The sequence below is a fragment of the Balaenoptera borealis genome (assembly GCF_965194805.1).
Source record: "Balaenoptera borealis genome assembly, chromosome: 5".
NCBI lineage: Eukaryota > Metazoa > Chordata > Mammalia > Artiodactyla > Balaenopteridae > Balaenoptera > Balaenoptera borealis.
This window is the reverse complement of record NC_138862.1, coordinates 3,431,067-3,448,774: the sequence shown is the minus strand read 5'-3', so window position 1 is coordinate 3,448,774 and position 17,708 is coordinate 3,431,067. Positions and strand designations below refer to the sequence as shown.

At 51.2% G+C, this 17,708-nt stretch overlaps 1 protein-coding gene across 6 annotated transcripts in view; it reads left to right on the top strand.

Annotated features, from left to right (window-relative positions):
* SLC37A1 (solute carrier family 37 member 1) overlaps positions 1-17,708 on the top strand; it is an 80,561-nt gene that overhangs the window by 26,871 nt on the left and 35,982 nt on the right. For all 6 annotated transcript variants that reach the window (XM_082393010.1, XM_082393007.1, XM_082393009.1 and 3 more), the window contains 6 exons: positions 622-703; positions 8,746-8,878; positions 9,529-9,607; positions 12,988-13,123; positions 14,693-14,769; positions 15,694-15,860. In XM_082393010.1, the coding sequence (XP_082249136.1) occupies positions 622-703; positions 8,746-8,878; positions 9,529-9,607; positions 12,988-13,123; positions 14,693-14,769; positions 15,694-15,860 (674 nt within the window). The remainder of the gene's footprint in view (positions 1-621; positions 704-8,745; positions 8,879-9,528; positions 9,608-12,987; positions 13,124-14,692; positions 14,770-15,693; positions 15,861-17,708) is intronic.

Here is a 17,708-nt window from a genome sequence, read left to right as displayed (position 1 = left end):
ATGTTCGTTATACATATATATGTTCGTTTTCATACTCTTTTCCATTATGGATTATCACAGGATATTGAATATAGTTCCCTGTGCTATACAGTAGGACCTTGTTTTTTATCCATCCTCGACGTAATAGTTTGCATCTGCTGACCCCAAACTCCCCGTCCATCCCTCCCCCCAGCTTCCCTCCCCCTTGGCAACCACAAGTCTGTTCTCTATGTCTGTGAGTCTGTTTCTGTTTTGCAGATAGGTTCATTTGTATCGTATTTTAGAGTCCACATATAAGTGATATCATATGGTATTTGTCTTTCTCTTTCTGCCTTAATTCACTTAGTATGATCATCTCTAGGCCCATCCATGTTGCTGCAAATGGCATTATTCCATTCTTTCTTATGGATGAGTAATACTCCATTGCATATAGGTACCACATCTTGTTTATCCATTCATCTGTCGATGGACGTTTAGGCTGTTTCCATGTCTTGGCTATTGTAACTAGTGCTGCTATGAACATAAGGGGCACGTATCTTTTCGAATTACGGTTTTGTCTGGGTGTATGCCTGGGAGTGGGATTGCTGGGTCATATGGCATCTTATAATTTTATGTCATCCCTGCCACTGTTTTGTGTTTCAGGTACAGAGCCTTCATTTTTATTTTGACATTTTTGCTGTATGCAAGTTTTCACTTATCTCGAAAGCCTATCAGCATAGTTAAGGTAAGAAATCATTGAAAGCACTCGATTTCATTTCCTGCCTGTAATCTCTGTAAGGAACTAGTAAGCCGGTTGGGGGGAAGGGGAGTTTGGGGGAGAGCAGTAAGATAAATGGAGAAAATGGATTGTTGAGAAGCAAGGTATTTTGCTGCTTTGGTTTTTAGTTTCTCTTATCTGAAATTAATAACTTTAAAATGGTTTTAGGATTTATAATTTCAGAGGTAGTATACTTTCGGTTATATTCGTTGCCTGTTCCAGAATTCTAAAGCTTAATTAAATATCTATTCTGTCTTGTGTGAACTTTCCCTCCGAATATATCCAGTCTAAAAATGTTCCCCAAATTGCTTCTACGGTCATTAGGCTTTGATCCTAAGTCTGGCAGTGGTGGTGTTTCTCTATTATTCTCAGAACACTGAGTTTCTGTGTGAGTGATGGGTGTGCAGGAAGTTATTAAGCAGGCATTTAACTCGACTTGGGGAAAAGAAGATTAAAGGAGACAATCCTACGAAATAGCCAGTTGTAACCCGGGAAAAAGCAGAGTAGTTTTCTTACCCTCACTGGAATGACATCATTTTGCCTGCAGACTGTCAACTGGCTTGAATGGCTGCTGGGCCTTTATTATAGAAGGGACGAGGAAATGGTCCAGGGCCAAAGGTGGCTCATTTACAGCCCGACTGCCCCCCCCTCACTTTCTCCTCATTGGCAGGGACGCAGGTCCGGGACTGTAATTCCGTTGACCTTTGTGGTCCCGCTTCCTCTGCCCCCCGGGTCGGGGGGTGGGGGGAGGAGGGGGCCGAGTGCTGGACAGCTGTCCTCTCGGGCTCCCGGCCAGTGGCAGAGGCAGTGCCGAGGCTGTTGCTTCTCTGGACGGTTCTGTGTTCCCCGGTCTCCAGCAATTCCTCCTTGACCCCTAGGAAGCAGGAATTTCCCCCGCCCCTCAAGTCGCTTGTAACATTCTCCCTTTTTTGATGTACCAAGTTTGAATAACTATGGCAATCTTTGCAGACCTTTTATAATGCAGTTTTCAAAAAAGAGAAAAGGATGGGACAGGAGAGGGTGGGCCTTCATCCACTTGACCAGTGTCTCTAATACCAGTACCAAGGACCAACCCGCCCCTGTCAACTTAAATACTCCTAATTCCTGTCTTCCTGGTTAGGGAAATACACATATGGCTCAAGAAAAAGGCAAGTTATGAAAAGGGAAGAGACCGTTGAAGGGACCTTAGAGAGTGCCTAGAACTGAAGGAGCCAACGGGGTCGGGAGCCTTCCTGAGCCTCCGATGGATCCTGGAAGGCCAGATGTGGATCCTGGGGCCAATCCTGGCCTGCTGGGGGCGTCGTGGTGCAGCAGCAGCCTGACAGGCGCAGGGCCCGTGTTGGGACCGAGGCAGCATGCTGAGGGGGGCTGGCCACTGGAGGGTCTCCTTCTGGTGGTCTCGAGGGTCCCCATTTAGCCAGGAAAGGATGCGGCATTGTTCCAGGCCACTCTCCCGGCTTCCCCGTCGGGGGCTTGGGGCTTAGTGACGAGGGGCCCGGCTCTTAGTTAAGTTTTCATCGGTCACGGTGACTGCCACTGGCTGAGCCCCGCGCCTGACAAGGTGCACGCCTCCCTTATTTAATATCATTGTCACGGCAGTCCTGTGAGTGTCCTTTTGAGGAAACAGACTCAGGAGCCTAATTCCTCTATGCAGGCCAGGGCCACCTCAGGTGAATTCCACGGGGTCGGGCTGACTCCAGGGTCCCTGCCCTTACCCTCCCTGCCACAGGGTCTCTAGGGCAGGTGTAAGAAGCTGGGTACAGTCACAGCGTCACACCCAGATTTTCTGCAACTCGCAGATTGTCTGACTTAGCAGATTGTCTGACTTAGCGCCTTAGACGCGCCAGGATGTGGATTGGCCTAACGCAGAACCCCGGGGCTTCTTCGCCTTCTGAGATAGATAAGATGTCACACTCCATATGATAACTTACTTTGTAATGCCGTACAAGGCTTTCACGTGCTAAATAGCTCATCTTATTTATAAAACTAGAAGTAGTAATGGTGCTGTTGACCCAAGGAACAGTCTGAATTATCTATAACCTATGTTTATTAACACATTATGAGCAAAACAAAATTAAAATATATTTGCGTACCTGGAATTGATCACCAGGGTTGATGAATCTAAAATGATTCATATTCTTTAATGTCACTTACAGTGACGTCGTGACTGTCACCAGTGTCGTGGTGGCGTGAGGCTACTCTGTTTAGACTTAGTTTAGTCACTGATGAAACCTTTCATTTTTCTCTGATTTTAGTATATAGCAAAAAGGAAAAATAAGTGATAGTGATGAAAACAGGGCTGGGAGGAGGTGGGGTTACAACCTCGCTCTCTTCTGAGAGCTGCTCCAGCGCTAGCCCTGCCTCTTAACTAGAGGCCGATGGACATGTGGGGCCTGCACGCTGCCCGAGGGACACTCTGGGGGCTCTTCCCTGCCCCCCCACCCCCGGGCTGGGCCAGAACAAAAGCCTGAAAGCAGAGGGTTCTCGGGGAGAGCCTGAGCTGCAGGGAATCCAAGGTCCCCAAGGGGAGCTGTCACATTGACCGGTCTGAGTGTGAATGTCCAGCCCTCTCTGCACACACGGGACCCAGGAAGAGAAAGCCGTGAAATCCTCAGCGGCAGACAGAAAACAAAGCCTGAAAGGCTGGAAGTGCGTACCTTGGCTTTGGGTGGGAAACTTGCTATCTGGAAAGTTCTACTGTTCCCAGTATTCGTATTTAAATAGGACACAACTCCAGTGGAAATCTCAGCAATGTCTTTTTTAACTGAATAAAATAATCTTAGAGTTTATGTGAAAAGAATGACCAAGAATTAATTACCAAGGAAAGTGTGGAAAAGGGAACATTTTTTAAGCCACTATAATCAAATTATTATGGTGTTGCATGCGGATAGACAAAGAGGTCAGTAGAAAAGTATAGAAAATACTGTGGAAACATATAGTAGAATGGCTGACAGAGGTGATGGGAAAAGTATAGTTCATCTAATAAATGGTGTTGACACAACTGCAGATTCATCTGGAAGAAATACAGTTGAACCCCTATCTTATAAAGAATAGATGGATGGATTAAAGATTTAAATGTAAAAAATAAAAAGTAAAAATCCAAGAACAAGATGATGTCCATCTTAGGGGTGTGAAGTTGGGAAATCCAAAGGAATGATGGACGGAGTGGGTGAAGAGGCAGTTCACAGACAAGAGATATACCACTTTATACCCACCAAGTGGCAAAACACCTAAAAGAGTAATAGCCCCTGTTGCTGGCAGTGATGGCGGGAGAAGACTTTCAGGTATGGGTGATAGAGACGTGAAGTGTTACAGCCTTCTGGAAATCATCTGGGTAACACCTGTTGAAATTAAAAATGCTTGTCCTTCAGTCCTGCTTCTGGGAATCTTGTCCATAAAAATGAAAGCACCAGCACTTAGGAGTTTTTGCATAAGCATCTTTTTTGTAGCATTGTCTGCAATTTTTTTTTAAAGGAAAAAAAAAAAAAACCTGGCTATTATGTGAACTTAATCAGCAGCTGAAAGTTAGAATAAATTATGGCACATCCATATTCTGATATGTGCAACTACTTAAAAGAATTAATTAGAGCCAAACCAGTTGACTCAGAAAGATTCCCAGCAGGTATTTTTGAGTAAGAAGAGTCAAGGTGGACATAAGTCCATGTAGAATGATCCCGTTTAAAAAAAATAGACAGTGACCCAAAAGCTTCCCTATGTATTTCTGTACACCTTTGTGAGTGGGTGTACCTTTGCATATGCAGGTGTGTGTTTGGTCCATTTTCATGTGGCTCCTGTGACCTGACCACCTCCAGGTGCTGTTGTAAATGGGGCCCAGGTTGTCTGTTCTTCCTGTTTTGAGCACTGCTTCATCCGCTCTTGCTGCTGTAACAAAATACCATAGACTGGGTGGCTGTAGACGCAGACATTTGTTGCTTACAGTTCTGAAGGCTGGACATCCCAGATCAGGGTGGGTGCCCGCACGGTCAGTTTCTGGTGAGGGCCCTCTTCCAGCTTGCAGACGGCCGCCTCCTTGTAGCTTCACTTGGTGGAAGGTTGAGGGGTTCTCTGGGGTCCGTTTAAAAGAGCATTAATCCCATTCATGAGGGCTCTACCCTCATGACTTAATCACCTGCTAAAGGCCCCACCTCCTAATACCGTCACCTCAGGGGTTAGGTTTCAACATATGAATTTGATGGGAACACCAGCATTCAGAGCATAGCAGGCACCAGAACTTTCATTTCTCTTCTAGGACTTCTTTTGCATAATGCTTTGGAGAGTTCTTTTAACCCAGAGCTTCATAAAAGGAGTCTAAAGGACTAGTTAAAATAAATGGACCCACACAACCTAATGAACCCTAGAAAATTAACTAAACATATACACTCTGTATAGATTATGTACACACTCACACGGACACACGCGTGCACGTACGTACGCACACACTAAACTCCGTGTGTCGTTCAAAGGTGAAGCGAAGCTGACACAGCCCCTCTCCTCCTGATGAGGCCCGAATCCCCTGCTCTCAGTCTCCTGCCCGTCTCCCTGTCACCTCCCAGCATCTTCTGGACCCCTTCCCCATTCCCACCGGGCTATCTCCTCCGTTACAGACAATGAGTAGCTCGCTGAAGCCTTGGCCAGAGAACCAAAAAGCCCATGTTTTTGGAATGAATGAACGAATAAAGAGTTTCTCAGGGTGAAGCTGCTGAAGTTCAGAGTTTAGCACGTAGAGTCTTCATTAATGTACATTTATATAAAAACATTGGTGCCTAAGTGACTGCACGGGCCGGTGTGTGTGGAGCTTACGGGGAACATGTCTGCTGCAGCTCCTGCTGCCCAGTGCTGGGGGTGGAGGGTGCTAGAGAGGGGATCTGTAGATGGGAGGTAAGTGCACCCCCCTGTGTCCCTGCCCCTCCCCCCTACATGGTGCTTCGTAACGTCATGGCCGTTTTCTGCATCCTTCCATCATGTCCACGCCTGTCTTCTCTCACTCCCCGCCCCCCACCCACCTTCCAGTCACTCTGGAGTCTTGCGGTTTATTGTGTTGTTGCCGTTCCTTTGTGTATTACACAGACATTTTTAAACACGTATGAGCCCCATGCACCTGGAATGTTCCATTCTGCTCTTCCCCTCTTGGCGTTTCACAACCGTATTTCTCGGCTGCCACATTGTCTTTTGATTGATCGTCTTTTAATCACTGCCTGGTGTATTTTGATTAATTTTATGTGTAATCTGTTGAAAGGCATGTGTGTAAAAAATTTGCAAAGGAGACTGCTTTTATGAAAGCAAAGGACTAGCTCCCCACCCCCGAAATGATTTTATAACATGGTAAGAATCAGTTCACCTGGTGAGTTTTTTTTCTGACAAACTAAGTTTATCTTAGTTTCATTAATCCTTAATTTTCCTGCAAACACCAGGTTTGGGGAATAAAACTCATTGAAAAGTTAAAATATGGCAGTCTTATTAAAAGCTAACATGTGGTCATTTAAATATCCTTAGAATTCTTTATGCTCAAGTAATGTTAAGTCTTGTATTGCTTTTGCTTCAGCTTTGCAGTGGGGTGGGCTAGAGATTGCATTTCTCATATGAAGGAGGAGGGCTGGGGATAGAAGGGAGCTGAGTGAGATTAGGGCCAGCTGGAGGCCCTGGGGTGCCCCTGTGTGGGTGGACCCCAAACACGCAGCTGCCAATCACTGAGCCTTTCTGAGGGCTGGGGACCCGGAGGGGAGCTCTCTGCACACACCTGCACGTGCTCATCTTCACAGCAGCGCCGGACGGGCCGCGCTCTGCTGACTTCTTAAGGGACCGTGGGGAGTCCCCGTGAGTCGGCCGAGGCTGGAAACCAGCACAGCAGCACCAGGACCCCGGCTCAGAGCCCGTGTCCCTGACCGACACCTCTCATCCCGGGACAAACCAAAACAGAGAACCTCTTCTGCTTGTTTATGAAACAAAAAGGGATGCTTTCTAATCCTTTATATCCCCCGTGGCTGGTGAAGGAGGACGTGGACCTGCCGGTGGGAGCCGCGTCTATAACGGTCCTCTTCCCGGGCTTCTGTGTAAGGCGTGTGTTAGGAGCCCCACGCCGGCCCCGCTCGAGGGTCCCCCTCAGCCCATGGGGGTCCCTGCGTCCTGCCTGTGGCTCCCTTATTGAAAGGTGAATAGACAGCATCAGTGGTGCCTCCGGGCCCGGCTGGCTTCCAAGAGAAGCAGCAGAGAAAGGTGGGCGGACACACCTGACTTCTGAAGCAAAGAGGGAGGGAAATTATCACATCAGGCGGGTGGGAAAGTGCTGGGAATCCAGCTTTATGCAGAAAGGCAGGGCTCCCCCGTGTCCCCGTCCCAAATCCACAGCCGCGCCCCCGTCCCAAATCCACAGCCGCGCCCCCGTCCCAAATCCACAGCCGCGTCCCCGTCCCAAATCCACAGCCGCGTCCCCGTCCCAAATCCACAGCCGCGTCCCCGTCCCAAATCCACAGCCGCATCCACAGTGTCTCAGGTGGGCAGGGAAGGGGCTCCGAGCATCCCAGGATGACAGCGCCCGCCCTCCACCCCTGGGGAGCGTGAGCTCGGCTGAGGAAAGCTATTTGCAAAGTGTTACTTTGAGTTTGGAAAGCGGAACCTTGGCTAGTTTTAGCGGAAGCTTGTGTTTAAATTACAGCAGAGCAGCCCAGTGATGATGACAAAGCCACGTGACCACAGAGTGGCTGGGTCCCCCGTGCCAGGCCAGGTCTCAGGGGCGTGTGTCCATGTAAAATCAGCTGTCCCGCCGTGGCTGACCACAGCGCTAGCGAGGCGGCCTTTTAAAGGAGATCAGCCTCTTTAGTGACCCCCCTCCTGAAGAGGCGGGGTACCCACAAAGCGAAGGTGGTGGACAGGCCTCCTGGCTGCCCCCCACCTGGTGGACGGGGGTGCAGCTCCCTGCCCGCTGCCCTGTGTCTTGACCCCGGAGTAGATGCTCCTGCCGGGGCCAGCCTTCACCTCAGCCCCCCAGGCCCAGCCTCTCTCAGGCCTCAGCTCACTAAAGGACGTCCCTTCAGGACCTCTGCTCCCCCTGAGGGCCACCTCCTTGACCTTGAGGACGCCTCCTTTCTGCCCTCGCTCACACCTGATGGATTGGTCCATCTGAGCCCCGTGTAGCGGAAACCCCAGAAAGCGCGCAGCAGGGGAGAAGTGGGAGCCGGGGCCACCTGGGAGGGGACACGTGTGACCCCCAGGTGGCACCGCAGGCGCATGGAGTCCCGTCTGCTGCCCCTTGTGTTTTAAGGAACAAGTCACCTGTTACTCAGGTCCCCGTGACAGGGCGGCCCCGGCTGCCCTGTGGCACTTTTCTGGAAGTGTGGACGCCTCCTTAAGGAGCACCTTGAGCTAGTTTTGGGGGGGGGGTTGACGTATGATTTGCACATAGTAAAGTGCACGGATCTGCGGTGTCTAGGCTGGCAAGTAGTTACATGCTCACCCAGGAAATCATCGCCTACGTTAAAGTCTGGCCCCTGTCCAGCTCCCAGCGGGCTCCCTGTGCCTGGTCCCCATCATTGTTCCCCTTCTCTAGGTGACCGCCATTCTCACCAATGCCACCTGGATTTACTTCCCTCCTCCTGAGCTCTGTAAACAAAGTCCTCTCATTTGTGCTCCTTCGTGTCAGGCTTATTTTGTTTCGAGATTCATCCTCGTCCTTGTGTGGACCTGTAACTTGTTGTCAGTGATATAAATCCAGCAAGATGAATCCATTCTTCCGTTCTGGGCAGCTGGTCCCCCATGCCGCCCGGCTGCTCTGAGCAGTCGTCTGTGGGTGGCCCGGTACAGGCTGTGTCGGCTGTGTCTGTGCTCAGGAGGGGACGGCCGCTAGGGAGCTCGAGGAACCGTCCCCGAGACACCGTCCTAGACACACCGCCCCAGAGGTGCCGTATCCCCCTAGGACGCAGTCACCCTAGGACGGCTGTAAGGAGAGGGGTGGCTGAGCCCCACCTGAGTGCACTCTCTCTCTCTGGCTTCTGTCCTCCCCGTGTATGTCCCAGGGTGAGCTGCACAGAGATTGCACAGCTTCATATGAGCGGGAGGTCGGATTCAACAGCCAGAGCCGAAAAGCCGGGGACAGCCCCGCTCACCAGCCCCCAGACAATGGGACCGACTGCGGCTGGGCCCCATTTGGTAAGTTCTCCGTCCGTCCCCCTGCTTTCGTCCCGTGGCTGAAGCTGGCCGTCCCTGCAGGCCTCCTCCACAGGTGGCAGTCCCCGAGCCGGCTGGCTGATCTCAGCAGCGGTGACGATGCTCTCGGATGCAGCTGCGCCTCCAGGTGCAAACTAACCTCTCCTCCCAGCAAACCAGCCTCGCACCTTCAGCTGCTGCACGTTTCCCGTGCCCGTGTGCAAAGGTGTCGCTCAGTGGTCAGACCTGCTGGAGGTCATTTGCAGGTTGCATTTGTCCAAGCTGGATGTTAGGACTTACGGAGCGTAAGCTGTGGGTGGAAAGAAGAGAGCAATCTCAGAGCTGTAGTGTGGGGCTGGCCTGGGGGGGCCCGAACCAAAGCCGGTGTAACAGGTGAAACAGAACAGAACCCACAAGCTCACCGCCAGCGATGGGGATTTGACCTGATGGGAGTGATGTTTATGTAGCGATTACTGGAAACATGGTGACTTGATTTCCAGTTGCTGTATTTTCTGTGTTCCCTTCTGAGGACACCAACCCAGACGTAGAGAGCAGAGGTCTCGTATATCATTGTACCTCTCCCGGACATACATTGGTATTTAGTGGAAAGTGAACAATGCTCTCCCTTTCCTGTTGCTTCTCGCCCCGTGTAGATGAGGGCAACTACCAGCAGCTGCTCGGCGCCCTGGACTACTCCTTCCTGTGCGCGTACGCTGTCGGCATGTACCTGAGGTAGGTCGGGCTGAGACTGCAGGACCCAGGCGGTCCGCTGGGTGCAGAGCGCAGCTCCGGTGCGCTGAAGACGCCGCCCCGCCCGCAGGCGGCTGCTCCTCCAGTCTCTCCTCAGAGACAGGGATGAGGTGGACGCCCGCACACGGCCCGGCTGTCCTGCCAATCGGGCAGGCTGTCCTCGGACGGCTTTCCCGGCCCCGGGGTTGGATGCACCGTGAGCCCTGCCGGGACCCGGTCACTCAGGAGCAGGGCCCTGGCCGCTCCCCGCCCGGTGAGCACGGCAGAGCATACTCTTCGCTGGTTTCAGGGGCCGCTGTCTCTTTCCTAACCCCGCCTGGCATCAGAGCAGTTCACACAGCGGGTGCTGGGCGTGTCCACCTGGATGCCCCGCTAGGCCGGAACAGAGCCTCCCCTGAGTGCCAGAGGCCGTCCTGCCTGGCGGTGGGAGGTGTGGACCCCAGAGGCACGTTGCTGGGATTTGGTCCCGGCTTGACTGCTCGCTTGGGTGGCTCTGGACAAGTTACCGCACCTCCTTGGGCCTCAGTGTCCCCTTTGCAAAATGGGGGAAACAGTAGTCCCTAACTCACAGGAGTGTGGTGAGGTTTAAATGAGTTGATACATGGAGAACGCTCAGAACGGGGCCCGGCCCGTGCTGTGTTCCCAGCGTCTGTGACATACGATCGCTACCCCGCTCTTGATCCACTTCTGAATTGGCCTAGGGAGGTGGTAAATATTAGTGGGTAATAACAGGACATGCAGTTGGCCGGTTCAAAACTGCTGTTGTGTCAGTCCAGCCAGGTTTAACAAAAAAACAAAACAAAACTTATAGGGACTAAGGCCTTTAGTCCAAAGAGGGCTTTGTTCAGAGACACAGAGTTTTAGAGCTTTGGGAATCTCTGGAATCCCTGTAAGTGTTTACCTTCTTCCCTGAGATCCACCCAGACTGTGTTATCACCGAGACCTGGACCCCCTCCCCAGCTCAGGACCGTCTGGGTGTCTGGTACACAGACAGGTGGTTTCTGCTGGTGGAGTGGCTATCACCCCTTTGTTGAACTTGCACATCTGCATAGAGCCGCAGGGCTTGTCTGAGTGCAGAATGAATAACACAGATGCAGCACAGAACAGGAGCCCAGCTGCGGAGAAGGACGGTGTAAGCCTCAGGCGCCGTAGGGCGTGGGCTGCCAGCCGTATTCCATCCTGGGGTCAAATATTTATGCTCTAAGAACCGCAGTTTTACTGGACACCAATAATCAATAATATAAAAAGACCCCAAGGTTGGAGTGTGTTTTTCTCAGTTACTAGAAAACACTAGTTAAACGTGGTTCCCAGCTGGGAGTGATTTTGTCTCCTAGGAAACAGTTAGCAATATCTGGAGACAGTTTTGGTCGTCTCAGCTGGAGAAGGGGGTGCTGCTGGCATCTAGTGGGCAGAGACCGGGGGTGCCGCTAAGTGTGCCACAGGACACAAGACAGCCCCTCGCCACAAAGAATTACCCGGCCCTACATGCCAAAGGTGCTGAGGCTAAGAAACCTGGTTTGAATAAAGTGGTTTTATTATTGCTTATTTATTGGCAAAGATCATTCTTTATGCAACTCGCCAACGAAAGTTCTTATTAAATAATTTTATTTTATTATGAAATAGTATTATTTATTTCATAATAACCTAACGTGAAATCCACAGTGGACTCGTGACGGGGATGAGGGTGTACCCTGCGTCCTTGCGTGCTTCCTTGCATGGCCTCTTAGCGACATCATGACACATTGCTAGTGAGATGGATGGTGTTAGTGTAGCAGGTAACTCAGACGTGGTGGCACCTTCGTTAACCCAGGTCATCGCTGGCAGGTTCAAGCAGGTGTGGCGTGGCCTTTATTACCTGTAGGATCCTGATACGATGTGGAATGCTGTCCATTCCGTTAGGCCTTTTCTTTAAAACTTTAAAATAGAGACCAAATTGAGTCCCAGTATTGTCTAGCAAGACTAGAGGACATTTGTAAGCCCCAGCCGATGGCACTAGCTCTCAGGAGGCCCATCTGACTCTGGCACTTACTCCGTGACCTTGGGCAGATCAGCAAGCTCCTCTGGGACATGTTCCCTCTTCTCTGAAGTGAGCAAGGTGAAGTAGATAATTCCTTTAGCTCTCAAATGCTCTCGAGTTTGTATGTGACCAATTTCTACTCAGCTTAAAATTTGACCTGAATGCTGTTTATAATTTTAAATTACTTCCTCTGCTTTAGTGTTTAATAGGTCATTTGCGTGATACTAGGTAGATCTTTTTTCTTTGCTAAATTCTGAAGGAAGATCTCTCTGGGGTATTTGTTCTCGAGATGAAAGACCAGAATTTTGGAGCTGGTTCCCGGGCAGGCAGGTGTCATCCTTCATTACGTTCCATATTTATCTGACTCCTAGAATGATTACGTGGAAGGAAACGAGACCCACGGAGTGTATGTAAAGATTGCCAAAGGCTCACAGTCATTTGTGATTGTTCTCCAGGTCTCTATTCACTTTATAAGTCACAGTGTCAAGCTGTTCCATAGTGACACGTCCTACAAGGCAGTAAAGGACGTATTTCATATGGCACTGGGTAGTGAGGTGTGATGGTGGTAAAGGCCTGTTGAATGTATGTCCCGGTGTGAAACTGGAGATTTTCACCCTCCCCGGCGGCACTGGATCTGTTTGATTGAGCACCCACTACCTGCCAGGCACTTAACCGAACTTACCTCGTTTGAGCACCCAGGCGGCTCTAGGAAGCAGTTCTCCAGAGAGATTAGCTCTTTATGGCGTCACGTTGCTGTTCAAAGGGAGCGTGGAGGCTTTGCCCCACGTTTCAGGCTTTACCTTAAAGACAAGGCTCTGTCTTTAAACCAGATCGCAGTGCTTGCGGCCAGAGGGTCGTTGGCAAGAGCGCCTCTGGCCTGGCCGCTGATGCAGCGGCTTAATGCCAGCCCGAGGGCCAAGAGACATGCTCAAGGTCACGGGTGGACCCCTTTTCATATTTGTCTACAGTTCGACAGTTGAAATCTTAAAATACTCTATACATTCACTGGCTGTTGTTTATATAAAACAGGATTAGCTGGCAGGACAAGTTTTTGGTTTTGTTTTTTTAATTGGCAGGCATCATATATGTCAGAGTGTTTCAGTTTTATCATTTGACAGTGACTTTTGTTAGAAGTAGAAAGTCTTAAAAGGTGTTGCCAGTTTCTGGTTAATAAATGCTCCATTGAAAAATAATTGTGATTAAAATTTACTGGAAATTGGAGTGCTTTCAAGTTCTAAAAGCTCAGAGAACAGCATGAAAGCATCCAGAAAGAAATCGCTGGGTCATTTACATTATGGGTGTGTTTGTTTTCTCATATTTGTCTTTCTTTTTTCTCCGTCCTCAGTGGCATAATAGGGGAACGCCTGCCAATTAGGTATTACCTAACTTTCGGAATGGTGGCCAGTGGTGCTTTTACTGCCCTGTTTGGGGTAGGGTATTTCTACAACATCCACAGTTTTGGATTCTACGTGGTGACCCAGGTAAGGTCTGGTCCATGGCTCGCCATGTATGGGATTTCCATGATGAGCCAGACGGGGTGTTAATGTCACGGGTCCCCAGCTCTGCCAAGAGAGAACGTGGCAGGTGGTGGGAGTGGGCACAGAACTGTGTCCTAGCTGAGGTCAGGGTCGGCGCTGGCACATCCAGCCCCTTTTCTCTCCTCTGCTCTGAAATTCCAGCAGCCGTGAAGGGTTTCTTAGTTTCAGGAGTTGCCGCCTAAAGAATCCTATTTGTCGGTACCCCAGCCGGGGGATTGAAGCATGAAGCCCTTCTAAGTCCTTCTGCCTTAATTTGGGTGCATTTGAGATGTTCTGTCTTGTGTCAGACTTGACCACTCTGGGGTTGGGGTCATGAGGGGCGTGGTGTGGGGGAGGAGGTTGAGGGGACTTGGGGATGGTCGACAGTCGGACAGGGTTGGGGGCAGTCAGCGGCGGGGGGGAAAGGCGAGGGCCTAAGGGTGCTGCAGGGGACTGAGGGCCAGACGAGCGTGCGGCCCGGCCCTTCCAGCGGGGCCCAGTGCTTCCCGGAACTCGGGGCTCTGCCCCTCCCCACAGCCCTGTGGGTAATATTGGCTAGAAGTGGAAAATGACTTGAAACAATGATGCTGAGCTTCCGAGGCTCTCCAGACAGCCCAGGGAGATGTTGCAAGGTCATCAGGGCAAAATCGTATGTAATTTGCTTTCAAAATTTTCACCATAGGACTTGAAAGAGTTTGGCTGTTTTAATTACCAAAGCGATGCGCACTTTATGGTGATAACAGAAAATCAGAGAGAAGGAAAAACCTATTTCCCAGAGTCCCAGCACGTTCCTGGAGGGAAGGCTGAGCCTGGCTGGCCCTGAGGCTGGACCAGCGTCTCCCAGGCCGCCTCTGGAGGCCGGTCCTTCCCGGCGGCAGCTGGCAGAGGCTGCCCCTGACGCCCCCGAGACTAAAGCAGAGCCAGCTGCTGATACGCTTCCTAAATCCCTGCTTCCGACACAAGCTCAGGGCGCGCTTGGCAAGTTGGGGAAGTCATCTCTCTAGGCACTAGGTCAAGGTTCTCTAGGCACTAGGTCAAGGTTCTCTAGGCACTAGGTCAAGGTTCTCTAGGCACTAGGTCAAGGTTCTGCTCCCTTCGGTGGGTGGTCAGCAACAGTACCTTCTTCACGACGTGAGAAGGGAAAACGTGCAATTTACAAGCCACCCTTATGGTATCATCACCGTTCTGTAAAAAGGAGAGGGTTTTTCTCTTTTCATAAAGTTTTAGCTTGGAGAGAGAGTGGACAGCCTGGCCCCAAGCTGTTAACAGTAGTTCATCTCCGAGCAAGAGATTTTCTTTTCTTTTTTTTCTCTACTTACTCTAAAATTTTCACAATAGGCACGTACGACTCTCGTGGTAAGATATATGCGTATATTGTTAAAATAACACGTCTGGCTGCCGAGGCTCGTATCGCATCGGGTTCTGCCCCTTCCTTTTGTGAGAGTCCCCGCTGGGCGCCCAAACCCCTGAGGCCAGGCTCCCGGGTGTGGGTGTCCCCCACTCAGCGGTCTCTTCCTTTGCCCTCTGTCACAGATCGTCAACGGACTGGTACAGACCACCGGCTGGCCCAGCGTCGTCACCTGCCTCGGCAACTGGTTTGGAAAAGGGAGGTGAGGAAGGCAGCCCGGCTTCCAGCAGCGTTCGTTTTCAGAAGATTCTGATAAAAACCAGACCGCGTTATGTTTAGTTTTTCTTTAGATTCATTACAGAACAAAACACGTCAGTCTACTGTATGAAATAAGATGACTGAAACCTCTGGGTCTTGAGGGTCTAATATTCAGGCGGGCCTCGGTCCCAGGAGATGCCCCTGCGCTGTGGGCAGGGTGGAGCCTGGGTCATCCACGCAGCCATCCAGCAGCCCGGGCCTCACCTGGCCTCCTGGGAACCTGGGAGAAATGCAGTCAGGGCCTTGCCCCAGGCCTGTCGAAGCAGAAGCTACATTTTCACAGGACTGAAAGGCACAGGGAAGTGTGACCTGTCCAGGTCACCCAGCGCCTGCTGGCAGAGCTGTACCCAGCCTCTGGTGACCTGACTGCGGTCAGATTCCATCGTAACGTCTGTGTGACCGGCAGCACGGCCAGGCCCACGGTTAGGAAGTGGTCGACGATGCTGGACAAGATGGGGAAACTAAAACAGGAAACCCACTCATCCAGTCTTATTTAGCCCCGTTCATCTGGCAGGTTCTTCAGCGTGAACTTTGCTTAATGGGATATTCCATCAAATGATTGTATTTAGATTGCAAAGGCACAAATTTAAATTTGGGGCCTTCCAAGAATTCTAGGAAAAGGCCTCTTTCTTCTTTTAATCATAGAATGAATAAGCTCAGAGAGATGTAATTATGCAGCCGGAGGTAAGGGAAGATACTGCCCTCTTGTAAACACCCCTGGTCCCAAGCCTCGCAGAGGTGGTGTGTTGCACTGCCTGTTTATTTCTACACCAGCTCTCACGCTGTGCGGGCACTGTTGTAACCTCACGTACTGATCCATGTAAGCCCCGAGACATCATTTGCCACCTTGTGTTTTGCTGTGTTGCAGGCGAGGTTTGATTATGGGGGTCTGGAATTCCCACACCTCTGTGGGCAACATTCTGGGGTCCTTGATCGCTGGCTACTGGGTGTCCACATGCTGGGGCCTGTCCTTCATCGTGCCTGGGGCCATCGTGGCAGCCATGGGGATAGTGTGCTTTCTCTTTCTCATTGAACGTAAGTACCGGTGGATGATGACCTCTCCCCAGGAGGGCTTTGCGGGGGGCGGGGGGCGAGTTTAGAAGAGGCTGCTGCTGCTTCGTCCCAGGCAGGGGTGGGGTTGTCCAGCTCTCCCTTGCCAGGAAGACTTCCTTCTTAGGTATGATGAGCCATTGCTATCCTGGTGTTGCTGGATTTTCTGCTGTTTCCCGATTTCTGGAGTAACCAGTGTTGAAACTCCTCCCGCCCTGTCCTCTGGCCCCGTGGCGTTGGGCATGCGTGGTCTTCTGCCACGTTGCTCACTGCCCATCCCACGTGGCTGCACCGGCCCACCCCAATCTTGCTGCCACAAACTGAAATGTGCCTCACCAGCTTGTTTGCCTTCTGATAAGGTATATCCTGGACAGTGTTTTAAAACCATGACATGACTTAAGATCATATACCTTAATTAGGTAAAGAGTGTTCTACCAGAAAATCCAAGCCTTTGTTCCATCCTAGACTCAATCCCAGACTTTTGTTTTAATTGAATTTTAAATTAATTTTTTAAATAGAGATAGGCAGGACAAGCATTCCTAACAATTACACTAACGATAGAGAAGCAGGTGCTGCTTTAGCTGTTACATGTCAGGGTTCTCTAATCCCACAAGCTATTCTGATGAGTTATATTTCGTGTTTACCTCTTTGATTTGGCTTAAAGCAACATAAAATCATATGGTACTAGATAGCTCCCCACTGTCAGCTCCCAGGGACGCGGAACTCAGCTCAACGGTGAGCGTTAACTGTAGCTTCAGCTTTGCATTCGAAGTTGCCGGTTTTATCATCCAAAAGGTTAAGGCACGTGAAGTTTCTCACTTCTTTTTTCTTGTTGCTAATGCTAACCTTTTCATTTTTAAAATAACCGCCACTTAGTGGAGCACACGGGAGGCTCTCAGGCCAGCGTTGTCCTGTCAGTGAACATGGAAGCCAAGGTTAGATGAGGAATCAGACGCCCCCCTCCCCTGGGTGTGAGCAGAGGTCGCGGGGCTGCTCAGCTCCCATCGTCACCGTTTTCTCCAGGGGCCCAGTAAGCTGTTAGCAACATCTCGAAATGGCCCAAACAAGTGAATTGTTAAACAGATGGGGGCGCGGTGGGGAGGGTGGGTGTTGTGACTTCCTTGCCGACATGCCGACCTGTGGCATTAACTGTCGCTTGTGTGTCACCGGAGTTCCGGGAAGGATCATCGCGTCACCTGGACTCTCCAGGGGCTGCTTCCACACCATCACCTGGACACCGACGCGCTTCCTCTATGTTAGTGCAGGGAACCCACCCCCCCTGCCCACCGCGTGCCTTCCGCCCGAGGTCCAGAGTCCCCGGTGGCTTTTATTCTCTTCCTCAACTGATGAAGGGGCGGCTCTGGGGAAAGGGGCAGTGTGACAAGAAGCGGAGGGCGTGGCAGTGGACGGGAGCTTGTTTGCTGGCCTGGCCAGGGCTCTCCGTCATCCTGGGCGGGGCAGGATTTCCAAGAACGCAGAAGCGCTGGTTTGGTTTTATAATAAAATGAGAGCATCCTCCCACTGAGCCGCAGCTCCTGTAGCTTCTGAGGGGGCGGGCGAGGCTGGGGGGCTCTCCTGGAGCTGCTTTCCCGCCACTGGCCATCCTCTCACCCCCCCTCCTGTTTCCATGGTAACCGTGGGGCTCTGCCTCCCCCCCCCACCCCGCTGCCCCGCCCCAGCCCACTCTGGGATGAAATGCACTCGCCCAGCTTCCCCCAGGCCCGTAAGGTGTTCCTGGGAGATGTACTGGTACCGACTCAGGGGACAGATGAGCACTCGTGCCCCCTCCTCGGCCTGTGGGGAGGTGGCCTCAGCGGGCACTGAGGACGGACG